Source organism: Trichoderma virens (assembly GCF_000170995.1).
Source record: "Trichoderma virens Gv29-8 chromosome Unknown TRIVIscaffold_5, whole genome shotgun sequence".
Taxonomy (NCBI): domain Eukaryota; kingdom Fungi; phylum Ascomycota; class Sordariomycetes; order Hypocreales; family Hypocreaceae; genus Trichoderma; species Trichoderma virens.
Window position 1 is genome coordinate 2,856,932 of NW_014013744.1, and position 19,909 is coordinate 2,876,840.

The following is a 19,909-nucleotide window of genomic DNA, read 5'->3' on the forward strand; positions in this document are numbered from 1 at the left end:
ATGGATGGCTAGACCAGCTGCGGACTGGGACAGACGATAGCTTGGGGAAAAAAACCGGACCGAGAATGCATCCTCCGCTAGAAAGCGTTGGTAGCGTCTGTGTGCGAGCACTTGGTACACACGACGTCCTCGTACTTGGATATAAACGGAGAGGCTTGATGGGGACGCGCTACGAGACCCATGTCCAATATGTACTCGTACTCGTGGTGGCAGCAGTACGAGCGCTTGTACAAGTATGAAGAAGCTTGTTGGTGAGTTCCCCAAGTAGTCATGGAGGTGCTAGTTATGGGGAAGAGATTTTGGCCTTGCAGACCCTCCGGACCCTCCAGTCGGGGCCCCAATTTCGCTGGATCAGACGCCACAGCGCCACTGGTCCGCCCAAGACCCAATTGGCCGGAGGAAGGGCTGCGTAGTTTTTTGATAGGTGCGAGTTGAGCTTTTGCGGGACTATCTCGGACCCCCCCCTGGACAGCCTTTGGTCGTGGCGCCTGTACATCCGGGTCTGCATGCATATTGTGTGAGACTTTTTACCCGATGAGGGATCCAAGTCCTTGCCGTATGCCTTATTTGTGCGTGCCAGCCATACGAGTAGCCGTACTTGTACGAGTCTGTCTCCGTGTACGTGTACTCGGCGTAAAGTAAGGATATCAAGCAAACTTGCGCTCGTCTCTTGCAGCGTCCGGGTACTTGATATGCAAGTCCCATGCAAAGCCCAGCATGCAATGTTGCAACGCGCGGCTGCATGTCTGTCACGAACTGCTGCGGTTTCAGCAGCTGGCTAGTTGCCGAGACGGATCCGGAACGACGGGAGCGAGTCCGACGCAAATTCATGCATTGACCTGACCACAGCGTATTCTATCCTGAAAAGAATTGACTTTTCCATGCAAACAAGAGACACGGCTTGTTTACGAGCGAGCAAGCGGGAGAAGAGACGCAGGTACCGGGGAGCGTGGAAGAACGTGTCTCTCCGCACCAGTGAGCCATGCGGCTGCGGGGTGCGATTCCGAGAGGGACCGGTCCAGCGTTAACGATTCAGCCAGCCAACCAGGATGGCGAATCAGCTGCTTTCCGGGGGTGTCTGTGGCCTCCCCCAGTCGTTTGGACCAACGAGAGGAGTGACTGTCGAGTGGCGATGCGGCGCTGCGAGTCTATTCAAGACCAGTAGCATGTTTTTGTCATCGTGTCAGCATGTGAATTCGCGACGGTCCCCGGTGACGGAACAGCGCCAGAGGATGAATGAGAGTCGCCATCCCATCCCTCGATGTGACGAGGCCGCGGATCTGCCCTCTTTGGTCCTCCTTCGCGCTGCTTCAGCCATCCGTCACGGGAGGGTGAAACGATAGCTCACTAGCTCACCTCCAAAGAGACGACAGCCGAAGCCCAGGTTCGCCGCCATGGGTAAAGAGAATCCCTGCCTGCTTGATCCTGGTGTTTTGTGCTTTTCCGAACATAGCCGGCCAGTCCAGTCAGCCCTGCGGTGAGGGATTGCAAAAGAAAAATTTGATAACGTGACGCCAAATAATGTTAGCAGACAGCTTGAGTCAGGCCACCTGGTAAGTACCTGCTCTAAGCAGGTTGGAGAGCGACAGTATGGGCGAGCAGGTACTGGATACAACCGCACGCTTTATGGAATTAAGCGATTCCTTCCGCTAGCAGTAGGTACATACAAGTACAGTAATAGTCGCCTTCCAACGGCGCTGGACAAGTGCTGTACGAGTAATACAAGTACATGCCTCGAAGCGAAGCCATCCCTCGGTTTGTTTCGCCTCGCATTTCCAACAACCGCATGTTAAAATTTTTTTAATCTCACAATCCCCTTTATTTTCCCCATGAGCCGCACTATTACGTATCTGCCGCGGTGTGGCTGTCGGCAGCAGAGCGTGGCGGCGTCTTAGCGGCAGCTTCACATGCTTCAGGCGGTACACGGCGAACTCAGCAGGGCATCTGTATCTGCTTACCCGCAACTATGCACATGCCGGGGCGCGTCCCCAAAGCTCAGGTCATCTCCAGCATGGCTCTTCGTCTCCATTCCCTGCATTCCTCGCAGCTCCCCCGCCAGTCCGTCCTTGGCAGCTCAGTGCTACAGAGTTTTAGAGCGGATTACTGCCACTAGCAGGTACGGAGTGCGTGTGTTAGCCCGAGCTGTTGCGAGGCTAGAGCGGGAGCAGTTAGCAGAGTCCATGGTGATGGGATCGGTCAAGCTGACTGTCAGATGCGATGCTGCAGAGAGAGAGGGAGAGGCTTGCTGCTAGTTGTTCTGATCCCCTGCAGGCTGATCGTCTCACCGCGGATTCAAGCATCATCATCGTCACCATCGTTGTGCTACTCCATCTGTCTCTCTCTGTCTCTCTCTGTCTCTCTTTACCTCTCTCCCTAACCCCCCCTCTCTCTATTTCTCTGGACACCGTATAACCCACAGCCAACAGCCGTCCGTGCCTGAGCACTGCATCTCACTCTCACACGGCAAGGAAATTGGACAATGTGTCGTGGGTGACGATGCCCCGCAGCCACCACCAATGCCATGCCGGCCTCAATTTACATCGAAATTCGTTTCTCGCCGAGCTCACCAATGGCGGCCTTGTGCCCTCCCCCCTTGGCCGAGGTCAAGTCTGTCTTGGTCAGAAATTTTAAACCCTCTACGGCTGCCGCTGGCAGCTAAAATGATGTGCCCCGTCAGTCCACTTAGGAATCCTACGAGTACATTCAAGGCGAAAAAAAATTACAAGACAGCCTCCGCTCAAAGAGTGGAGTGGCCCAACTCTAGCAGCATCCCGCTTCATTAACCCCAGGCACCTAGAACACTATTCAGTGTCCACTCACACAGCCTGCGGGAGATGACATGAACTGCGGAGAGCCAACAGAATCCGGGCGAGAGGGTGCTGCAGGCATCTTTGCTGGTTGGATGGCTGCTCGCTCACCACACGACACTGGGCATGACAATGGCAGCTCAAAGACTGGAAAGGAAAGTTGAATTGGACGTCATGCCATCAGCCTTGCCCCTCGGCGGCGTCTACAAAGTATTCCGCAGCAACACGGGGTGCACCACTCTCTCCCCCCTTCCTGAGCCTGTCTATTAAGCGATCGTATAGGGGCTGAATTCTCCAGGTGTGCAATCCAAGACAGACACAAGTTGGCGCTAAGATGCCAAGCACAAAGTAGGACACCATCACAACAGCAGTGCTGTCAACCATGGCCATTCTCAAACAGCCAGCCATTCAGCTATCGTGCGGCAGCAAGGTGCCTGTCACTGTTGTCACCCTGCAAGCAGAAGCAGGAATGCCGCCGGCTCAATAACCACACTCTCGTCCAGCCAACACCCCTCAAATTCAACCCTGTCGTATTCTAACAGTAATTATCCAGACCAGTTTCTCCGTGCTGTTGGATGAATCATTGTCCATGTCTCCCACGAGGGATACCACGTTTCATTGTTCCATTCCATCCTTCTAGACGTCCGTATTGGAAAATGGCCCAACCCAGAGTTGGAATAGAGAATAAGGAGAATGCAGCAATATACGCTAGAAAGCCTGCATCGTCAGCACCGGCGGCGGCGGCGACACGGGCTGTCGACTCGGCCCGCGCTACAGAACACTAAACCCAGGAAATTGGGATTCCAGATAGGCAAAGGAGGTCTCTCTGTCTGAGCTGGTAAATGAGCAGCCTGATGGAATCCAATGAAAACTTTCTCACATGTCAGCTTATTGCTCACCACGCCTCTCACTGATACACAGGCATCCAAGACAGGACGACTGGCAGCGGCCGTTTGGCTGTGTCTTGTGTGTGGCTGCGCTGACGGGACGGACCGATCGGGAAATTTCTTGCTGTGATGATGACAATTTTGTTCGGGTAGCCCTTGGCGTGATTCTGGCATATTTGCGTCATTGAATTGCTGATAGAGCAAACAGATTCTTTACACAACAGCGGTGAGAGACAGAGAAGCAAATTAATAATGAAGCTCTGCTGTCCGGAGCCGGAACTGGGTACCCACGTGTAACTTACAGTATTGCTGATCCTTGGATTCTGGGCGACAGCCACTCATATAATCCGTACAGAAGATGTCAGATTCATCATTCTTGATGAGATAAACTCGTACCACGATATCATCAAAGCCTCTATCGCAATCCCAACCTGTTGCGCTGAACGTCCAGCCTGATAGCTGCACAGTTAGCAAGCAGATGAATGTACATGGATCATTGCATCTCACGTGCTCAAAATGCTGTGGTGTAACTGAGGAGCTTCCCCTCACGCACGCCCTGATTAACACAAAAGTCATCGAATTGGGTACCATTATCCGTGCTATTCTCCAAAAAAAAATAAATGGCTGAGACAATACTGCCCGCGTTTTATCTAGCATACGTCCGACAGCCCTCGTGATTGAAGCCATTAAAGTCTCTTCCCCGCAGTTCTTTCAGCTTCATCTTTTCAAACAAGGCGAAGAAGCTGCCAATTTCATCACGACAGTAGCAACCATGGGAAGTGAACTAGATTACAATATCTTCAAGCTCGGAGACTTCAAACTCGTCTCCGGCGAGACCATCCCAGATGCTTTCATCGCCTATAAGACCTTTGGTGACGCCTCCTCCCCAGCCATCATCTACCCCTCGTGGTTCAGCGGCGCCATCTCAGACAACGAATGGCTTATTGGTGAAGACAAGGCTCTGGATCCCCGTCGATACTTCATCATTGTCCCGGCTATGTTCGGCAATGGACAGTCCAGTAGCCCATCCAACACTCACCGGGAGCCGCTCAGGCCGTTTCCTAACATCACTGTGAAGGACAATGTCACGGCACAGCATCGCCTTGTAACCGAGGGACTGGGCGTCAAGCACGCACGAATGGTACTGGGGTGGAGCATGGGCGCTGGGCAAACCTACCAGTGGCTGACGCAGTATCCCGACTTTATGGATCTGGGCGTGCCGTTTTGCGGAAGTGCGCGCACTTCGCTGCATAACCAGGTCTTTCTCGAAGGCGTCAAAAGTGCACTACTCGCCGCCAAGGGGGCATCTTCCGCTGGTAGCGCGGCCGGTGAGTTAGCGCAGGCGTACCGGGCGTGGACTCAAGAAGAAAAGGTTGCTGGATTGAAAGCTTTTGGTCGTGTATATGCTGGTTGGGGCTTCAGCCAGGCGTTCTACCGGGAAAAGGTCTATGAGACGGAGTTGGGATACAAGAACCTTGAGGACTTTATGATCAACTTTTGGGAGTCCTGGGCCCTATCCAAAGGTTCGTTCAGTAGTCTGTCGAGAATCGTAAACGTGCTTTGCTGACACCCCTCTCTAGACCCTGAGAATCTTCTCACCATGCTTCACACGTGGCAGGCTGCTGACTGCTCAAATCAAGAACCTTACAATAAGAACTTTGAACTGGCCATGAAGAGCATCAAAGCCAAAACGCTAGTCCTCCCAGGCAAAACGGACCTCTATTTCCCACCAGAAGACTCGGAGTATGAGGTGCAGAATATGACAGAAGGTGTTGGAAAGTGTATTCCATTCCCATCTGTCTGGGGCCACTGGTATGTTCATCTTAAACTGATAGTACGTGGGAACTTTCTTTCTGTACACAGAACTAACAAAAAGGTCTAGGGCCGGTGGTCCAGGTGAAAGCAAGGCGGATGTGAAGTGGCTCGATGACCGTTTGAAGGCTCTATTGGAAGATGAAAAGTGGCTACTGGATACCAGCCAGTTGGAATAGCATTACGCCATGCCGTATTTAGTCAAATGAGAAGCTTTTGGAGCGTTTGATCTAGCAGAGGAGTGTAACACGCCTCTATTCCAATGCATGCACACTCTTAAAAACCATGTCAGCGAGGTCCGGCAGACTCGCATTTCCTGATCTATCGATCTGCCGAATACCTGAAATGCCGCTGGCTAGTCCAAAAATATTCCGGCAAAATGCAAAGAATCCCTTTATCCGAGCTCTGCTTACATTACCCTCTCCATGTCTGCAGCCAGTTCTTCGTCTGGAAAACACCAATGTGGAACTTCATGCTACTGTACTGCTATTAGCTTACGAGGAGCGACGGTAGTGCGGATCGTCGAATTACAGCCAGCAGCCAGCTCCATCATACGATTTGTTCCACCTAATGCACCTAGCCCAACAGAGCATCTTAATTCAGCCACTTTTCCAATCCCCGGAATAGCTGTCTCCGCAACCCCCGTATACTCAACAGGCAGCAATATAAGACTTAATCCTTTGTGTCTCGTCAGGGTCGTGTATAGTTGAGACAAGTGCGGCTCTCGGCGAACTAAAAACACACCAACCCCCAACTTGGCTTCGAAATTCAGGCGTCCGTCTTCACTAGCCAGGCGCAGCTGCTCGCTAGCTGCAATATTTCCCTTACCCTCCCCACGAAACTCACTAGGGAACCACCGGGAGCGTTCCCGTTGGATCACGGATTAGAGCCGCCACGTTTTCTACATTCAGCACTCCCCCCTGGATCCTTCGGGTTGAATAGGAATGCTAACACGATTAATTACTTTAAAACACTAAGAGGAAGCCAAAAACACGGGTGTGTTTGGGACGGATAGCGAAATACGCTTAGTTAGCTTCGACTGCAGACTGATTCATGAGCGCGAGTCATACACCTTGCATTTGCGAAAAGGGAACCATGTACGTAAAAACGTGGTCATAGGCGAAGCAGATTTTGGAGAAGCTGAATTGGTCTCAATTTTTAGTATTGATAGTTGCCACTTGCCAATCAATAGGGGTGGTGAGAATACAGTATAGGGGTGTTTGAAGAAGTAGAAATTTGTATCTTCAAGTATACCGTATGCTTATTTGGTCGATTTCTAGTTTTGGATAGCCGTTAGATTAAGGAAATGAGGGTTAGGCTTCCATTACTGCGCATTGGTAATTTTTGAAAGGGAGAAAAGGAATAAGATTGTTCCTGCGGCTGATGGAAGATGTGTAAGAGTTTAGGCAGTCCCTTAGAAGCCATTGACGCATTCGGCCGAGGCTGTATTAGGAGCTTGAGTGTAGTGCCTTGTTTTAATATAACCTCAGAAGTATGCTTGGGCGATCATATTTATTACACCGGATCCATAACGTAGCGCAAAGTGTCTGGTTGTCCCATCATTATGTAGAGTTTGATACGAAAATCGAAAGCGTATCACTGCAGTCTAACATGTAGTAGATCTATATTCTCCAATACAAACATCGCTTTCGCTTCACTTCATATGTCTTCTATTGACGTATTAGGTTATACCTCTGCAGGACGGCTTCCATTGGAAGCTATACATAAACTATGGAATGCAGGACCTGATTTGTTCAGTTGTTTGTAATCTGTGAATGAGACAATAGACATGAAAAATTGTATCCTTGTCTAACCCGGTCCACGAATGTTATTTGAGTCGATTTATTTCTGTTTCCTCTAGAGATGTCGTGCTCAGCCTAACGCTTCATGAAAATACAATGAAGTAATTACACGTCCAGTAAGGAGGTATCAACTAAACCTAAATTAAACTCCTTGTTATATATCTCTGGTTCTACGTTAGATCAATGTCAAACCTTAGTTCAGTTTCATTACGGCTTGTTAAATGTTTTGAAGGCCTAACAAGTTGGAGGATCACCCTGTTACAGTGTTACCTCATTAGTCGCAGTTCCCATGGCGTACATCATATCAAGATCAACACAGTCCTGTTCTTTCTGATAACTAAAAAATCTGGGTTAGCTAGAGCTGAATAAGAGAGAATAGTGTTCTGTCGGCCCTGCTGTGCGAATACTCGTTTTGTACTTTTTCTAGAGTTCTTCATAAAAGCAGGTTACTCTATAGTAGGCATAGGGTGGGATTCCGAAAGGAAGAAAATTGGTGTTAAGCAGCTTATCCTTGCGACCGTGGTAATATTACGAGTTCCGAACAAAAACGGAACTCGGCAGCCATATGCTGCTATCGCTGCAGCCACATATGCAAAGGAGCTCTTATATGTTGTGCCCGGGCTTAGAGATGCTCTCCCACTCAGTGAAGTTTACAGTGAGAAAATATTGGTTCATAAAATTCCTCATATAATAAAGAATATATGTAATAGTATCTTCCAATATATGCAAAAAAGAAGGAGGCCTCCCGGAAGATGCTCGAAACAAATTGCCAGAAAGGTATGTTGAAATACGAGGCCTCTCGTAACATGGAGCTCTTCTAAATGAGTGGTTATGTTAATGATCGAGTCGTTAGAGTTTCCGCAAATGTATCACTAACAACTTGTGATTAGGAGTCCCCATCAAGGTACTGGGCATTCGCTATCACAGGACCCGGGCTACCGGGCATAATTGGATGGCGAATACCGTTTCCTCCGGATCGTGGGAAACGCTGGGTTTGGTATATTCACGTTGATGAAGCACACTTCAGAAGAGCTGCAGAAAGGCTCTGACAAGGGTTTATTAACCGTCGCATCTTTCTTCTGTGATGCGTCTGGTGAGCCACTGGAGAAGTCGAGTACTGGGCTTTTGCAATCTTTCCTGTACCGGGTTTCACCCACAATCGTCAACTGCTTGAGGATCTTATGATTGCGTCGGACAGTCGCCGCGTCAAAGGACGCAATTTGAATTGGAGGACTGAAGAGCTCATTCGTGGGTGTGCTAGAGATTTCATCAGGACTTCCGAGTTGGAAACCGTCGATATTGCCCCTTGATGGGTGGCGAAAGTTCCGTGGATGAAGTTCATCCTTTACTGAAAATTTCCAAACAACAAATTTGTCCAGCCGACTCCAAGAAACCGTTCTATAAGTAGAGGATATAAAGATTTGGTAGGTTTGCTACCGAAATGTACAACTGGTGTTGTCAATGGGGAGTCCTAGCCTCCGCCCTGGCATCAAGGGGGCAAAGATAATACAGTCGCAAGAATTTGAACTTTCCAGAAACTAAGAGCAATGAATTACGACTATTTGGATATGTTGCTAAACTTCCTAAGACTCAATGCGTGTGTGAGTATAACGATAGGCAACATGGATCACTCTCTATATATGTAATGACTTGATTGGAAATGATCAAAATAGGGTCAGCAAACCGTTATATAGTTTAAATGATCATTCTTATACTGTTTACTGCTGTAAGGTTTACAAAAGCTTGCGGTTTTGAGAGTTTTTATTTTGCACAAGCTCTAAGCCGTTTTTCAGAAATCCACAACAAACTCAATTTCTATGTGGGCCTATAGTATCGTGGTTATCAAGCTATTAGTTGTCTCCTCCAAGATATTGCCATCATCCGCCTGGTAGTACACCGTGATACTATTACCAGAACCCCAATTGGTCGCCGAAATGTGTGTGCCAACGGGCACAGGATTTAAAGAACCTGTAGACTCCCAACCGCTGGACCACTTGTAACCTCTCAACAACCCATAGCTGTCTTGCCAGTATAGACGGAGCTGCACTCCAGCTCCAGATTTAACCCACGAGGTGGCAGTGATAGCAGAATTCTTGAGCGCAACACCGGGATTAAAGCCACCTAGAGTGATATTCTTAGTTTCTATTATACCTATTAAATAACAAAGCATGGATACCACTTACCTTCAGACCAGCCACCGTCATAACAGTGCTCCTTCAGACTGAGATCCGGAGCTTGATAGTAAACTCTCAAGTGGATTTTGCCACCGTCTTCAAATGACAAGGCCGCAAGGTTGGATCCTGAGTCAGCGATTGGGAGGGTAGCGCCTCTCTTCCAAGGGTTACCGACGCAGTATTCCTGGATGGTTTTGCAATTTTTCTCTGTTCGTAGTAAAAACTTAGTTTGCATTGCATTGACCCATTATGCAAGAATATTACCTTGGCAATAGACTCGAATAGCTGATCCATTCCAGTTCGTAGCGGCAATAGAAGAGTTTGGTGCAACGACAACCTCTAAATTTGTAAGGTAACCTGGGCTCCAGTTCCCATTGATGCCGCACCATTCTTGAAGTAGTCCCTCCGAAGAGACACAGTAGATCCGAACCTATACTTTTGTCAATGCTTGCCTGAATATAGCGTAGTAATAAAGGGCTCACTTGTTTTCCCTCGTCCCAGCTGACAACGGCAAGCGGAGTTGAGCGCTTGGCAGTGAATAGCGCATCGCTGGAAATGGACCAATTTCCATTGGCAAAAATGGCTTCACGGATGCCATTCTGCGTATCTTGGAAATATATATGGGACGTAGAGGCGGATGTGGCTGTAGCAGCCACCGCAGTTCTAGCGTTGACGGTGAATGGAGTGGCCATGGCTGCTTGTATAATAAATCCGACTAATGGAGAGTGATGTGTTATTAATGATAAATGTTTGCACTGTAGAGGAAACAAGGGTTATGAGGAAGGGCTCAGACGGCTATTTTATATTGTGAGAGTTTTAGGCATCACTCTCAATGTACATTGAAGCCGACGAATCAATGAATGCATTTTGTCCTGTGCTGTAGGCCTTCAAAGCTCACATAGTGGATGTTCACTGCTCATCGCCTATAGGATTGACCAAGCAAGGGACGTAATTGAGTTTGTGGGGGCCGAGGGGGCCGTATAAATGCAGCTATACGAAAGGAGTAACTGATTGGCATGTCTCAGCTATGCTCGGGAGAGCTTCACTATCCCGTTTCAATACTCACCTATACCTTTGGCTGGACAGATAAATTATTGATACGTCGCCTTATCCTCACAAAGGCACTGCGGCATGTGTAGGATAATTCACTGCGATTGTACACATCATGTTATTCCTCAGATACCTCTTATTGACCGTTTGACGTTTGTTTTAGGCGATTTCCTTTTGAGAATTCTTTCTTGGTACATATGAAAAATAGTCCCATTATTGATCTCTCATCATGTGTTAGGGCTCATAGACTACATGGACATGCACTCTACTCATCCTAGCAGGACCAACCCTGTATTTCAATGCTTGGCGCGGGGAATCCAAGTCATCAGTAGCAGTGAGGCTGTGCTTGCTTGCATATAACCCAATCGACTATTGCGAATACTTTGGCCAAGGATTTCAGTTCTTATTGGTGAAGTCGACGAACTGTGGCTAGCTGAGGTACCACTGCCATATCCACAACGTCAGCTAGCGATGCTTGTTTCAGCCCAATCCTGCTCAGACATCGTTCTACCCGACGCACCCTTGGTATTGCAAGTTTCAACACTTTGCTCTTTGTGCTAGTTTATATCCTGAGGCTTTAATTGACAGTCTAGTGAACTTTGTTTTCCATTTTCCATATATTTTAACCGCTTGCTGATCTCGTTACTCTTTTTGACGATTTCGAGGATTTTTATTACATATTAATATTTGACAATGAGAGAGACTGAATTTTTAACCCATGGCGATACCTGTACGTATATAAACCGACCCAATATTATAGCGGTTATAGCGCCATGTATGGTCATTTCAGGACCCATCCCAACACCCAAAGATATTGGCGTATGCTGCCAAAAGCAATCTGGTATTTCAACCGCCGAGGTGCCCAAGGCAGGCTGTTAAAATGTCATGTTATCGATTAGTTAAAATAAAGTACGCGCTCGATTTTCTAAAAAATCAACATGAGACATTAGTATAAGAGCTAATCGTTATTTATCAGTGCATGCCGTAAGATTCTTCTACCTGTGCAATTTTTGCCGCTCTTCTGCTCGTCCGATGGAAGTGGTATATCAAAAAGTCGTATGGTCACTGGTCCACTGAGATCTGACAAGTAGCAACTATCGGTAATTTGCTTGGCCTCTACATTTACTCATCAATATCTTTTCCTACATAACATTCCAAGTCCTCATATCTGGGAATAGCAATTACTTTGAAGGTTTTCGTATCCGCACCGAACGGAATATCTGCAACCTTTAATACCTCGAAATCGTCTACAGTAATCTCGGGACCAGTATCCACTGATGGCCTCTCTGCTGACGACGTCTCGCCCCCAAGAATATGGCTTGTGCGTGACTGTCCTGCGATACCGAATCTCGTTCAGCCGATAGGCAAAGACAAAATCTGACGACTTATCAAACTCCTCTGAATCCAACCTCTTCTCTTCCATCTTCGTCTTTATACCCGCTGTTATAGAGTCGTCGGGAGCACTGGTCTGCAGAGATGTCTCGAAATTTGTAGAAGTCTGATCTTTAAGACGCATGCGTGCTCCTCTCGCGATTCGAATACCAGTCACCATGTACACACGTGTTTTAAAAAGCCAGCTCTGAAGAGTGGCTGATACATCGCCGTGTCGCATCGCTTCTCTGGCATAGGCTAGCGATGGTGAAGTCGTATAACTTTCGAGCTTTTCGAAATGCCAAATATACTCTTGCAACCGCTTCTTGGATATATCGGTGAAAAGGTTAGCTGGAAAATGGCTCAGCTTAGTCCACACGCCAAATTGTCCGCGTAGTATGCTCGACTTTCATATCTTCATGAAGTTTGAGGGGACCATTGGGCTGCAATACGTATGCTGGGTCCTTTGGTTTGGCGAGAATCTGGCCCAGCTGCAGCGTTCCATCTGGAGCAAAATCGCATATTTTAGTGAAGATCCAGCGTTTGTATTCTCTCGGCATTTTGGCTTTGCTTCTATGTGCGTTCCCTGGGTGCAAATGACAATATTATGTGCAGGAGATCTGGAGAAATGGACAGCCGGTAGCCATCCGTGCCCAATACAATCCTCCTCTGGGGGTAGATGAAATAGGAGGCGCCAGAGACAATGGGCGCCATCAACTTCTACATGTAGTCCTATTCAAATGCGCTAGGGCAGACGTGTTCTACATCCAACAAGGGACTGAACTTACTATAAAGACTGGAGACTTGGTCGTTGTAGAGGCTGAAGGGGGCGACGATATAGGAACTGTTGCGCGTGTCAATGTCGATTGGGAGACGGCCAGGGAGCTTACAAAGCATTACGAAGAGGAACACTACAAGTGGCTACTGATGTATGCGAAGAATACAGTCGCCGCGCAAGAGGGTTCAGGCAATAACCTACTGGCTCCATCTAACAGCACTCAGGCCAACTCGATCGGTGGAACGGGCCCGCATAAGCAAATTATCATACGACCACTCTATCCGGGGCTCGTGAAGCGCCTTGCTTATGACCTTGAGATTAAGTCATTACGAGATAAAGAAAGTCAAGAGGCCAGAGCGAAGAAGATTTGCGTGCAGTTGGCCAAGGAAGAGGGTCTTGAAATAGAAATTCTCGACGCTGAGCTACAGAGGTACGTCTAGCACCAAAGAAATTTGGAGAGATTGGAAGAACTACTATGATATAATATATATATACTAATGATATTAATTAGTGACTGGAGTAGAATAACATTTTACTATCTTGACGATAGAGATACTAATGTTAGCTCGTTGATTACGGAGCTCTATAAGGTCTATAAGACACATATAGCGATGTCTGCAATCAAGCCATTATCGCTCCCTGGTCCACACATGGTACCAAAATCTGCGGAATTTGGATTGAGCCTTCCCTTTCAATTACATAATGAGTCACCTTCTAATGAGTTATCGCACGACGCATCTGTTTTGAAGTTGAGGAATCAAAAAGGACGCAATTCACCAAAACAAACCCAACGGCCATTCATACACTCACAGGCTTCTGACTCGTCAGTAACCTCTTCAACCAGGGCATCGCAACCAAGCAGGTCGCAAGAACGTATAGATAACTCATTTTCTCCTCACGACGGGGATACTGCCGACCTCGTGCCTCAGCTATCTAGTGATGCTCTCGCCGAAGATGACCGGGCTAGTCTCCGCTCATTTGAAATTGAGTATCAGGAAAATCCAGAAAATCCAGAAAATCCAGAAAATCTAGAAGATACGAATATCCTTACCACTCCACTTAGTAGATACTTCAATCTATTTAGGAGCAGCGACACACCCAAAAGAAACCCGTAACGGAGAAGCAGAAAAGAATATTACGAAGGGGCTAGTCACACAAGAATGGCGGCAGATCCTCAGAGGTCTCATGGAAATAATGAGGTCAGATTTAGTGATTTAGATGGTATGGTTCTTTTACATGTCAGATACCTTTATCTATTCTCATCATTAGTATACTGATCTATAAACTTATCGGCTACCCAATCTCGTTGGAGGTTTGAAAAGATGGGCTACAGTGAGGGTGAATTCACAAGCAGAACTGAAAACATAGAGTAACAGCCAGCAATTCTCTGGCTGGTCTACCATAATACCTACCAAGAGCGACATAACATTTAGACACGAAATTAGTTCAAACCTTCGAACACACATCCGATGTTAGTATTATGTAAGATGAAAGAATTAGATCTTCACAAGAAATATTCCTCTGCTAGTGTATTCAAGTAATAGGACGAGCATCAAGTTAGCTATTATCATTGTAGCGGAAGGATAGGCTTCTCTCAATGAATTAGAGGCAATACTAGTTCGAACATTGCAGTGCGTCTAAATATGCAAACAACTGATTGTCACCTTACGTCTCATCCTACTGAGAAGCTAACTTGTTTGATACTTGATCATCATGCGATCGAATAACATCTTTCGAGACTTTTGCGTCTGTTGTAATCGTCGTCGTGGACTCAACATATTTTCGGTTCACTAATGTATTTTGTTAGGAAGACTGAACGCGAGAACCCTCAAGATGGCTACATACTAGGAGCGCGGTGGTATTGGTCAATCCAAGTAACTTCCGTGCCTGTAGAGAGCGCGACTCGTTGGACAAAGTTGGGGTCTCGTAGAAATTCTCGTGCGACGTGCACAACATCGGCTTTTCCATTGCTCAAGATCTATCGCGCATAGTCAGCCAGTTATCCAACACATAGGAAAGGAAATCAGGGACAGATATACATCATGAACAGTGGCGGCATCTCGAATCCAGCCAACAGCAGCCACAAATACGTTCGGCAACTTAAGATCCTTGACAGCCTTTGCGAATGGGACCTGATATTGCTGGCCAAGCTGAACCTGCTGCCTCCGGTCGGTACCTCCACTTGAGACATCAAAAAGATCAACACCCTCAGCAGCGAGAATGGGGATGTATCGTAGAGTATCCTCCAACTCCCACCCTTCTCCCTTGGGCAGCCAGTCTACAGCGGAGATCTTCCAAAAGACGGGCATTGTCTCTGGAATATTTCGTCGTATAGCACGAATAATCTCCACACCGAATTGGATGCGGTTCTCAAAGCTTCCACCCCAGCGGTCTGTTCGTTTATTGGTCTGCTCGCTGGTATAAGCATTACTTTTAACAATAAGCTTGTTGTAATGTACTCGATAGTCTTACCGCAGGCGATGCGAACGAATGCAACAAATATCCATGAGCACCATGAACAGCAATCACATCAACACCAGCCTCAACAGCCCTGCGAGCTGCCTGGCCGAAAGCTTCGATGGTCTCAAGAATCTCATCTTCCGACATCTCTCCAGGGGTTGCATAGTTCTCATTCCAGGGCTCGGCGGTAGGGCCCTGAACTTGGTTGGCGTACCCATCGAACTCGTCAGGAACGAGGCGGAGACCCAGCCATGGTGGAGTGACGCTACCTTTGCGACCAGCGTGCTGGAGCTGGATTGCGACCTTTTGAGATTGCGAGTGGACAAAGTCAACAACTCTCTTTAGAGGTGCTATATGGGCATCAGACCAAATACCGGCATCCTGGGGCGTGTTGCGGCCCTATTTTATTTAGTTAAAACACACTTATAGTATAATTAATAGAGGGCCATCCTACTCTGGCTGTCACTGCAGTCGCTTCCAAATGGATCAAAGCACACCCTCTCATGGCCCACTGTCCATAGTGGGCCACATGAAAGTCACTAAACATGCCATTTTGGCAGCTATACATGCACATCGGGGCAACCCAGATCCGATTCTGGAACGTGTTACCCCGGATTGTGATCGGTCTGAAGGCAGGGGTGATGGATTCCTTGGTGACGCCATTCTCAGGAACGAGAATCGCCGTGCCGACTGGTATCCTCTGCTTTGGCGTGAAGAAAGAAAGGCCAGCCACCACTTCACTGCGGAAGTCTGAGTATTGGGATTCCTGAATAGAACCCATGGTGAATGCGTATTGACGAGGACAGGCAGAGTTGAACAAGTACTGGATTAAGCAGGGACAACAGTTCAATGAGGATTCGCAGAGCCTGATTTTAATAGCCCTCCAGATTGCATCCAGCGACAGTGTCAATAATGTTTACATATTATAAATCCAGGTATTGATTTGTCTGAAATTCGACTTTGAATTACTTGCATCTCGTTAGAAGTTAGATCATTGTATCGCTTGGAAATCAAGCCGTCACTCTCTCCTCCTCATCATTTCCTACTGCATTTCCCTTTCCGGTAATTTCCTCTTACGGAAATCTCCCCCAACTTCCCTTTTCTACCCCAACTTTCTACTCCAACCTCCACCCACCCCACCGCGCGCCATCCGATACAATCAACAGGATCATCGGCTAGGAGATGCAGGCCGGGAGAGAAAAGCCGGCGAACTGATAACTTCAGCTGAGTTGTGGCCATTGATGGCGTTATTCATGAAGACTCGTATTGGACCCCAAAAGTCACTGAAAAGTCACTCTTCGCCGCACTAAGAAACGCCTGCATCATCAGCGTTTTGGTTTGCAAGTATTTTCCGGCATCCTTGGCGTTATCTCAATTCGAAACCATGGCTCCAGGACTCGCTCGCAAGTATGAAATCAATGCCGATATGGGCGAAGGTTTTGGACGATGGAAGATGGTAAGTTTGCATATTCTTGGCTCCGCCTATGCGTCTCTCACTAATGCGGACTTCAGGGCCCTGATGAAGAGTTGATGCCCTTCATTGATGCTGCAAATATTGCTTGCGGCTTTCACGCTGGCGATCCTTCCATTATGCTCAAGACTATTCGTCTTTGCAAAAAGCACGGCGTTAGAGCCGGCGCTCACCCTGGATTGCAAGACTTGTTTGGCTTCGGTCGGAGAAAGATCGAAGTCGACGTCAATGACATGTACGCCATGGTTCTCTATCAAGTCGGTTCTCTCAAAGCCATGCTAGATGCCGAAGGTGTAGAGCTGTCTCACATCAAACCCCATGGGGAACTCTTTTTTTACATGCAAAGAGACAAGGCCATCATGAGAGCCGTGTTGGAGGCATGTGCGACTTTCAAAGTGCCCGTTTATGCCTCTCAGAATCCTGAACAAGAGGCAATGTGCAAGGAGATGGGCATTCCTTTCCAAGGAGAAGTGTATGTCGACGTGGATTATTCACCAGAAGGAAAACTTGTGCCTGTGGCACAGTCTCAACAGGTTACGCCAGACCTTTGTTATGAACGGGCATTCGGGGCGACTATGGCTGATAGTGGGAAGGACATCAACGGGAACAAGTTCAGCTATGGCTTTGAAGGTCGGCCTTTTAGCATTTGCCTTCACTCAGACGTGCCAACGGTCCTTCAGAACGCGAAGGTAGTACGCCAGGCAGTTGATGACGCCAACCGGTCCAAGTTTGCGTCGGAAATTAGTAAAGTTAATGGTAGGCTATAGAAAACAGGATGAGAAATAACTACCCTTAACATTAGACATATAATTTACATATAAAATCAATTCGAAACTTACAAATTCGCAAGATAATTCTTAGTCTAAGGCATTATTACATTGCAATAACTGTAATCGGAATTCATGCCATAAGATTTCCCGTACCATTCAGCTGTTTGCAAGTACGCTTAGGGGTCGTATGGAAAGAGAGTCCACACTCAGGGAACCCCAGGAATTGCCCGATGACCCGGAAAAAGGCTGAAGTTTGCCGGAAGGTCGAGACTCACCGGGGCCAGGGCCGGGGACGCACAAGCTATCATGTGGGGTAAAGCGCCTCACGCCATCAAGTCTTATCTTTTAGGAACCGAAAGATACGCTATTGATAGCTCGGGGTAGAAAGGCATAGCTATCGTGGACCGCTAAACCTCCTAGGATTGGTTAGGATTGGTAGGGAATACAAAAAGCTGATCAAACTCCCTTGATCAACACTAATATATTATTACCCTGCGGCCTGACAAGACCACACTTTTCTTCTCTATCCTGAACATTCAGGGAAGACCTTAAATCGTGGGGGGGAAACAAATAATCTCCTCGTATTTTTTTTCTCTCTTACCAAACATTGTCTTCTATTCTTCCCATTTCTTAGGTCAACCTTTCAATTCTACCAACGCCTTCAATCATATATCTATCTTCTAGCCTTCACTATCTATATCAAACAATTCCAATGACTTCTGAAATCCCCATTCCTGGAACCGTCCAGCTTGTCGATGTCCAAGGCATCTTCAATGTCAAGCATGGCCAGCAGTCTCGGGATATCGTCCTCGTTCCGCAGCCAACTAATGACCCTGGTGACCCTCTTCGCTGGACCTCCCAACGCAAGACTAAGAATATTATTTGTGCCATGGTTTGGTGCTTTTTTGTCGCTGGTATGATTTCAGGATTGTCCCCAGCGTACATCTTGATTGAGAAGGATACTGGTATTTCAATTGCCGACTTAAGCACTGGTAACGGTATTCTCTTCCTCTTCTTGGGCTGGGGGACTATGATCACACAATGCCTTGCGCTTAGCAATGGCCGACGCCTTACACTTCTTGTTTCTATCGTCTTGACTACTGCTGTGACTCTCTGGACTGCCTACGTTCAGACAAGAGGGGAATTCTTCGCCAACCGCATCCTCCTCGGCATTGTTGCATCGCCGCAAGAAACACTTATCGAGGTCATCATTGGAGACCTTTTCTTTACTCACGACCGAGGCTTTTTTATGGGTGCCTATAGTTGGACCTTGTGGTGCGGTGCATTTCTGACGCCAGTGGCCTCCGGTTATGTTGCACAGGACCTTGGATGGCGATGGATTCAGTATATCTTGACATTCATCGGTGCGGGCGTTACCGTTGTCACATTCTTTTTCTTTGAAGAAACAATGTTTTATCGAGATCACCATGTCAGTCACATGCGTGATACACCCGGCGTCGACCCAGCAAATACTGCGAAACCTGCTGTAGATCTCGAGAGCAACCCCCAGGTCACTTCAGACAAGAAAACCAATGAGAAGTCCATAGAGAGAGAGGATAACTCTATGTCGCCTTCTGAGCCTTCTGCATATGATGAACAAGAGAGCACAAAGACATACCTGGAGAAACTGAAGTTTTGGGGCTTCCGCGACCCGCGGCAACCCAGTACGTTCAGACTTTTCTTCTTGCCAATCCAGTTACTGTTCATGTTTCCTGGAATGTCCTTTGGTGGTCTACTTGTAGGCGGAATTCTCGCTTGGTATAATGTCGTTGGCGGTTCCTTGGCTCTAATCCTTGGTAATGCGCCATACAACTTCTCTGCCAACAATATTGGTTTGACGTACCTCTCTTGCGTTGTTGGGGTTACTATCGGTTGCTTCCTTTCGGGATGGATGGCCGACACACTTGCCCTTCGTTTGGCGCGTCGGAATGGTGGTGTTATGGAGCCCGAGCAGCGACTCTGGACGTGTCTTATTGCCCTTGTCATGCATCCCGCTGGCTGTCTTCTCTATGGAGTGGGTGCATCTTATCACATTCATTGGTTCGGAGTTGTTTTTGGTCTATGTTTGATCTCTATCACTCTCCCAATGGGAGCCAATCTCGCATTCACTTACATTCTTGATACATATAAGGAAGTTTCAGGAGAAGGTCTAGTCTCAGCCATCCTGATCCGCAACATGATGGGTATGTTACTTCACTCTTGATAATTGCTCTAGTTATAATTGACTGACTTGATTAGGTTTTGCTTTTGGATATGCTGTTGTCCCCATGATTAATAATCTGTCGCTTCGTTATGCTTTTGTACTCATCGCGATCTTGGGGTTAGCAGTATGGTGCACAGCTATTGTGATGATCTACGTGGGCAAATCTCTGCGCCGTGGGACAGCACAGTCATACTGGAACCTTGTTGAACGATATGGTGCAAAGGCTCATTGATCTCACCGTTTATGGTACAAAATTTGAGAGATGTTGGTTTGCACATTCTGGCACTCGGATGACCGCCATTTAGTAGGTGAATCTGAGATGAG

At 47.5% G+C, this 19,909-nt stretch overlaps 6 protein-coding genes across 6 annotated transcripts; 4 read left to right on the plus strand and 2 right to left on the minus strand.

Annotated features, from left to right (window-relative positions):
- Window positions 1-4,435: 4,435 nt before the first annotated feature.
- Window positions 4,436-5,734, plus strand: TRIVIDRAFT_83194 (uncharacterized protein; the record flags this gene model as incomplete). The annotated part of the gene is made up of 3 exons (XM_014102817.1): window positions 4,436-5,217; window positions 5,275-5,506; window positions 5,577-5,734. The coding sequence occupies 3 exons, from the start codon at window positions 4,467-4,469 to the stop codon at window positions 5,683-5,685; spliced, it is 1,092 nt and encodes a 363-aa protein (XP_013958292.1).
- Window positions 5,735-9,053: 3,319 nt separating this feature from the next.
- TRIVIDRAFT_80901 (uncharacterized protein) lies at window positions 9,054-10,212 on the minus strand (the record flags this gene model as incomplete). The annotated part of the gene is made up of 4 exons (XM_014102818.1): window positions 9,054-9,429; window positions 9,492-9,689; window positions 9,747-9,912; window positions 9,965-10,212. The coding sequence occupies 4 exons, from the start codon at window positions 10,172-10,174 to the stop codon at window positions 9,134-9,136; spliced, it is 870 nt and encodes a 289-aa protein (XP_013958293.1).
- A 2,618-nt stretch (window positions 10,213-12,830) lies between these two features.
- On the plus strand, window positions 12,831-13,328 carry TRIVIDRAFT_138817 (uncharacterized protein; the record flags this gene model as incomplete). The annotated part of the gene is made up of 2 exons (XM_014102819.1): window positions 12,831-13,111; window positions 13,193-13,328. Coding segments are annotated over 2 exons (417 nt in total), but the record flags the coding sequence as incomplete, so codon positions are not given.
- A 947-nt stretch (window positions 13,329-14,275) lies between these two features.
- Window positions 14,276-15,922, minus strand: TRIVIDRAFT_67726 (uncharacterized protein; the record flags this gene model as incomplete). Its single annotated transcript, XM_014102820.1, has 5 exons — window positions 14,276-14,295; window positions 14,527-14,659; window positions 14,721-15,089; window positions 15,154-15,540; window positions 15,596-15,922. The coding sequence occupies 5 exons, from the start codon at window positions 15,920-15,922 to the stop codon at window positions 14,276-14,278; spliced, it is 1,236 nt and encodes a 411-aa protein (XP_013958295.1).
- A 603-nt stretch (window positions 15,923-16,525) lies between these two features.
- On the plus strand, window positions 16,526-17,422 carry TRIVIDRAFT_67727 (uncharacterized protein; the record flags this gene model as incomplete). The annotated part of the gene is made up of 3 exons (XM_014102821.1): window positions 16,526-16,597; window positions 16,654-17,368; window positions 17,415-17,422. The coding sequence occupies 3 exons, from the start codon at window positions 16,526-16,528 to the stop codon at window positions 17,420-17,422; spliced, it is 795 nt and encodes a 264-aa protein (XP_013958296.1).
- A 672-nt stretch (window positions 17,423-18,094) lies between these two features.
- On the plus strand, window positions 18,095-19,817 carry TRIVIDRAFT_45410 (uncharacterized protein; the record flags this gene model as incomplete). Its single annotated transcript, XM_014102822.1, has 3 exons — window positions 18,095-18,815; window positions 18,873-19,565; window positions 19,621-19,817. The coding sequence occupies 3 exons, from the start codon at window positions 18,095-18,097 to the stop codon at window positions 19,815-19,817; spliced, it is 1,611 nt and encodes a 536-aa protein (XP_013958297.1).
- Between the last annotated feature and the right edge of the window lie 92 nt (window positions 19,818-19,909).